Source organism: Vollenhovia emeryi, unplaced genomic scaffold (assembly GCF_000949405.1).
Source record: "Vollenhovia emeryi isolate VEMERY1.0 unplaced genomic scaffold, V.emery_V1.0 DF939326.1, whole genome shotgun sequence".
Lineage (NCBI taxonomy): Eukaryota > Metazoa > Arthropoda > Insecta > Hymenoptera > Formicidae > Vollenhovia > Vollenhovia emeryi.
The window spans coordinates 10,395-16,727 of record NW_011967040.1 but is presented as its reverse complement, the minus strand read 5'-3'; the positions used below and the strand labels follow the sequence as shown (position 1 = coordinate 16,727).

The window sequence follows — 6,333 nt, the reverse complement described above, 5'->3', positions numbered from 1 at the left end:
TTATACGTTGGAGCAAGTAATTACATTAATTACTTTTATTAGAACATTTTTTTTCGTACATTATTTATTGTAAATGGAAATGGCCTATGAAAAAAATGTTCTAATAAAAGTAATTAATGTAATTACTTGCGCCAACGTATAAAAGTATTTACGCGTTATTCGTCTACACTGCGAATTTTTCTATGTCACACCGACTTTTCACTAACACACGTACACAAAATCCTGTGATTGGTCAGAATAAAAACATGTCGGATGCGCAGTACGGATCGGCGCGAACGTAAAACAAAAGAGCGAGTGCCACTACTGGTTATACTGTGTTGAAATCATGAATTTAAATGCACGTTCTGAAACTCATTAAAACACCGTGTAGCAGCCAGTCTGTAAAAATAAAAATGGCGGACCAATCAGAGTAGAGAACACTTCGCTCCCCTCTACCTTAATTTTCTTTATGTACAAAAGCACCCTACCTGCCCACGCGCTCTTGTACCATGTACCATTAACATGCTAGTAGTGTAGCTGCGTGGAGTATAACACGTTGTACTCTTCGACAAGGACTTTACTATACCTACTTATATTTATAACCGAGGTGAATTGTATGTAAAAATAATTATTAAAGCAAGGTAAATATTTATTTCTTAGTCAAATACCACCATAAAGCGTCATATATTGAATTTGTACACTGAATGTTATCATTCAGACACCGTACAACAGTTCGTCATGAGTCGCAATGTATTTTGGCGTTGTGTGAAAAAGTTAATCCAGTAGTAATAATAATAATAATAATTGGTTTCAATTAATCGTGAAGTTAGAAAGTTACAGTATTATCAGTATTGTACATGAGGTGTACCACTTTGAAGTTGTAAAGCCTGCAACCGTTGCAACCGCCACGTGGCACGCCACGCGTAAGTCCCAGTCTACAATAGATGATTTAAGAAATTGACTAATCACAGTCGCGCATTCTACTCATACTTGACCGTGATTGGCCAATTTCTTAAAGCTTAGGGCTTAAATTATCTATTGTAGACTGGGACTAATAGTAATACTGGTGATACCGTAAATTTCAAGCCCCATAACTCCGTAAGTATTTAACGAAGATATAGTTTCACATGTTTCATCAGTAAACTTTTAACTTCTTTTTATCGTGTATTAGGCTTAAAGACTCTTTTATTCAGTTCGTTCATACACATAGAATATATAGACCGCGCATTGTGGCTGCAGAAGTGTACACAATCTAGAAAGAGACTGCAATGGCCGGTATTCATAGTCAATTCTTATTTCAAAATCATCTTAAGTGTTGTCTTAAGATGCTAATACGGCTCTATGATTGGTTGAAAGCTCATTAGAGTGTACTTAAGATAATCTTAAATACATATAAGAACGGACTATGAATACCGGCCAATATGCTTTCCCTCGTGGTACTCTCTCTCTCTCTCTCTCTCTCTCTGTCTATCAATATCTGGAGTCGGGCAAAAATTCAATATGGCTACTGTGCTTGACACAGAGAGGGTTTTCCTATTCTTCTGTTACCCCACTACTTCACTAGACAAAGATGAAGTTACGAGCCAACACGCGAGTCAGGTAGAGAACACGCAGTCTATACATACATTGTATACTATGTCTATGAGTTCGTTCAGTAACAGAACGAACTAAGGGTGAAATCATACAATACGGGAATCAGCAGAACACAGGATGCTGCGTCATTCATACAGGCAATCGGCGTTCTCTTCCGCATTTTTCCATCTCGCATATTTTCGTGCCCTGTGCACACCGTGCGTGAAAGGCTAAAAAATAACGCGTTCCAGGAATATTTCATAATATTTTCTTGTAATAAACACTATTTCCTAATATTTTTTAACATTTCTTTGTAAAAAAACACAATTTGAAAAAATTATTTCACCAAAACAGTAATATTTGTTAATTTTATTCAAGTATACTACTTAAAATGTTGAAATAAACATCACTGCGACAGTATTGAACAAATTTTATTTAAAATTATATTACTACAAAAATTGGTTTCGAATCCTATGACGCAATTTTGGTCATTTTACCGTATTATATGTACACAGATTACGCTAAAATTATGCGTGTGTCTATAGGATATACCGTTTCAACCGACACTTTTTCAATTCTAGCATTGTAGGATATTAAGCTAGGTGAGTAACGTAAAGTCCTAGTCAACAATAGAGATTTAAGCCCTAAGCCTTAAGAAATTGACTAATCACAGTCGCGCATTCTACTCATACTTGACCGTGATTGGCCAATTTCTTAAAGCTTAGGGCTTAAATCATCTATTGTAGACTGGAACGCATACGGGAAAGGTATACAAAATGCGACAGAGGACTGATTGGCTGTTCGAATCACGCATCCTCTGTCCTGCACGCTGATTCCCGTATCGAGTGATTTCACCCTAATATTTTGAATATTTGGTTCCACTTCATCTTCGATAAGCTGCTAACCTTGCCGAAGGAAACGTGTCCAAAATGCCGTCCAAAAAAACGAGCTATGTCCACCGCTGGATTCGAAATAGGATTTTGTCGTTCATTTATTAACCAAGCAGTGCACATTTCTCTGCGCCAAGAAAACTTGCCACAAGAAAACTTTTAATTTTTAAAAATAAACATTTAGAGCTGAAAATTTACTTTTGAAACTTTAATTTTATTGAATTAAATTTTTCTAAGAGCTGTCGAGAAATGATAATGTATTTTACATTTTTTGCATTGACAACTAATGTTGGCATATTTAAATGTAAACTGTAAGAGACGGCTCACTTACAGTTAGAGATCACTTTACAGTGTTTAATCCATATGTCATGGATCAATTACACCCAACATACATAGCATTAAATTTACATTATTTCTGCTATATGTATTGTGCTACTAGTTAGATGACACGATACGCTTACACGTCTACCAGATAACAGATTTTGCTCGTTTTTTTTACATGAATGTGGTATCAAATTACTTCCCTCAGATTGTGGTGTCAAAATTGCTGGTGCATTATATATAATATTTAATGCCAACTTGGCGACAAAGTGCTGGCTAATTCTTTACCGAGATTATATTTCATTTTTCTCAGAAAATATCATGTCCCATTACGCATCAAATTGGAAGAATAATATAGATATCAAAAGGGTAAATGTAGGAGAGGATCATGTTGATTTTATCCATCAATCACATATGTGCAAAAGCGGATTTCAACTTGGCCAGCTTCACTCTCTAGATTCTCCGGAAATATATTCCAAGGAGGATATTATAAGACGAGAAATTTCTTGTGATTATAATATAAATGGATTGCCTACTATATTTATAGACTACAAGATAGAAAAACGTGTATGTGTTATTTCCAAATATTATCTGCTAATGTTTTGTAAAAAATATTCATAATTTCACTTTATGCTGCAAGATTCTGTAATATTTGACATTTTTTCTTAATACAGATACTCGTCAGAGACAGTTTCAGTATTTCAAAATCTTCATACCTGCAAGGAGCAGATTATATTAATTCATCAGGTCGCACATACTTAGAGAACATCCGTTATAATTATGTTGGTATGTAATATTTGAATTTACAAATAAGGTATTATTAAAGAAAATATGCTTGTGTTCAGAAATAATTGCAGTTAAATTATTTACTTTGCAGATTTCAAGTTTAAACAAACTGTATATCCAATTAGGGTTTCTATATATGAAACACAGAATCCTGGTAAAGTTATTGAAATTTGGACGCGAGATTCTGATCGGTGGTTTTTATTATGGACTGGAGGAAAACAATTTGTCCACTGTAAATCACGACTGTTTTCCCCGGCTTTACGGGCCTGTGACTTTAAAACTAAAATGCTCAGATTAATATTTCCGTATAACGCTAAGAGAATACAGATAGATGCTGTAGAGCTCATCGGAACATCAGAATTAATTCAACCTAAAGATCCTAAACAGAGTTTAACTGATCTATTAAAAGATATTAATCGCAGCTATCCTGACCGTGAGGATATATATAATTTAACACCAGATTACAAAACTGCGAACTTGGATATATATCAACTTAAACACAAATTTTCCGACTATTGTATTATTCGAAAAAGGTATTGTAATCATCGATAGTAAGTAATATTCTATTTTTATTAATATTAACGGTCAATTAATTTCAACATTATTTTTAGCAATTTACATTTAAATAATGGAAAATTGAAAGGCATCACACCCTCTCCAAGTGAATTCAAGGAGCAACCACGTTGTGGTTTTTCTATACTTCCTGTAAAATATTCAACACATATTTAAAGAAGTTTCTTTCTTATAACAATATTTATTATAATATCGTGAATTAAAATTTTATATTTTATCCTTGCAGGAAGAGATGATACTAAAAATACTGGAATACTTAGATTTAAGGTCATTGTGCCGTATGAGCCAAACGAATAAATGCTTCAATCGATTAACACGAGATCCTTCACTTTTTAAATATTTAAATATACAAAATTTGTTAATGTGTGAGATGTCTACCGATGATACTATTGGTGATTGGCAGTGTAAAATTCTATCTAGCTTGGAATCCAGATGTGAGCATTTACAACAGTTGAACCTTGTATCATGCGACATTTCTCCACGTTTCGTAACGTTTCTTAGAACTTGTGGCTCGAAGTTAACGTTCTTGCGATTAGCTTATTGCAAGATTGACAACGATATCCTCTATGAAATTGGAAAAACATGCAAAGATTTGACAGGTACGATTATGATTTTTAAAAATAAAGTTAAATTATGTCTGACTAATCATATACATTTTTTAGTGTTAAATTTGAGAAACTGTAATAATATGGGCTACGCTCTGGACGAAGGATTGTTGTACCTCCAACATCTAAAATTTTTAGAAGAATTAACCCTTGAACATATACTTATAAGAGACGTTGAAATCCTTTGTACAGTACTGCATGGAATGCACCGATTACATTATTTACATTTGAATGCATATTTTGGACTTCTAAATATAAATGAAGTTTTAATACAATTACAAAATAAAGCATTGTTTTCAAACTTGGAAACAATAAAATTATCGGGCCGTGCTATTGATTTGCGGGGTATTGGTGCCCTAGCTGAGTTCAAGAATTTACGAATACTGAGCATTAAGACATGGTATGCTAGATTTTCTTTTACATATTATTACATTCTTTATCGTAATTTATGTGTTTACTCTTGCAAGTATCATGAAATATAGATATAGTGTGTTGTTTTTCTCTTTGCTAGGAATCGCAATAATGGTGTTTTATTTACAGGAGAAGAGATATAGACAGTAAGGACTGCTGGCAGAGATTGTTTTCTTCCTGTCAACGTCTGGAGACAGTGTTTTTGCCGCGTTTCAGCAGTATCGATGAACCACTGACACTATGGAAAAACCTAAGCGAAGTAGAGTTGCGGCAAATATCTGAGAATCCCAGGACAGTAGCAATTCCCGAGCAGTGTCATAATCTGCGAATCCATGTTAAAGAAAGTAGCATTGTTGACCAATTGCTGGAAAATTATCCACATTTGTCCATCTGCTTATATAACGATAATAATATAATATAATATAATAATAATATAATAATAAAATCTGAGAGAACTACTATCTATACTGTGGTATAACCAGTAGTGGCACTCGCTCTTTTGTTTCACGCTCGCGCCGATCCGTACTGCGCATCCGACATGTTTTTATTCTGACCAATCACAGGATTTTTGTACGTGTGTTAGTGCAAAGTCGGTGTGACATTGAAAAATTTGCAGTGTTGACGAATAACGCGTTAATACTTTTATACGTTGGAGCAAGTAATTACATTAATTACTTTTATTAGAACATTTTTTTCATAGGCCTTTTCCATTTACAATAAATAATGTACGCTAGTTCGTACGCGCCTTTCCTGGATACGATCCTGAAAAGGGCCCAGGCACTTTTAGCCGTTGATACACTGTTGGGGCGATCAAAAACGTGGCGGAAAATTGAGAACGCCCAGATCAAAGGCGCCGACAGAGAGTGCAACTACTGGTTATACTGTGGTTATACTGTGGTTATACTGTGTTGTAATCCTGAATCTAAATGCACGTTCTGAAACTCACTAAAACCATAGACATCTATAGACGGAGCATTAGCTACAACTCTGGACAAAAGGGGTTCTGATATTCGGGGCGCGGGAGGCACTCATCTGACATCGACTCTTTCCGGTGAGATTCGGTAATATTCGGTTCATATTTCCAATACGTGTGCACGCGTATATACGGCGCGTTGCTTGTGTGCGAACCGAAGTTGGAGGGGAAGATCCGGCCACGCGCGTGCGCACGCTCGCACACAAGCAACGCGCCGTATATA

At 35.1% G+C, this 6,333-nt stretch overlaps 2 protein-coding genes across 2 annotated transcripts; both read left to right on the top strand.

Annotated features, from left to right (window-relative positions):
* Positions 1-2,660: 2,660 nt before the first annotated feature.
* On the top strand, positions 2,661-4,310 carry LOC105558621. Its single transcript, XM_012006405.1, has 4 exons — positions 2,661-3,329; positions 3,437-3,548; positions 3,640-4,081; positions 4,160-4,310. The coding sequence occupies exons 1-4, from the start codon at positions 3,084-3,086 to the stop codon at positions 4,275-4,277; spliced, it is 918 nt and encodes a 305-aa protein (XP_011861795.1). The 5' UTR covers positions 2,661-3,083; the 3' UTR covers positions 4,278-4,310.
* Positions 4,311-4,802: 492 nt separating this feature from the next.
* Positions 4,803-5,558, top strand: LOC105558622. The gene is made up of 2 exons (XM_012006406.1): positions 4,803-5,126; positions 5,267-5,558. The coding sequence occupies exons 1-2, from the start codon at positions 4,810-4,812 to the stop codon at positions 5,556-5,558; spliced, it is 609 nt and encodes a 202-aa protein (XP_011861796.1). The 5' UTR covers positions 4,803-4,809.
* The last annotated feature ends 775 nt before the right edge of the window (positions 5,559-6,333 follow it).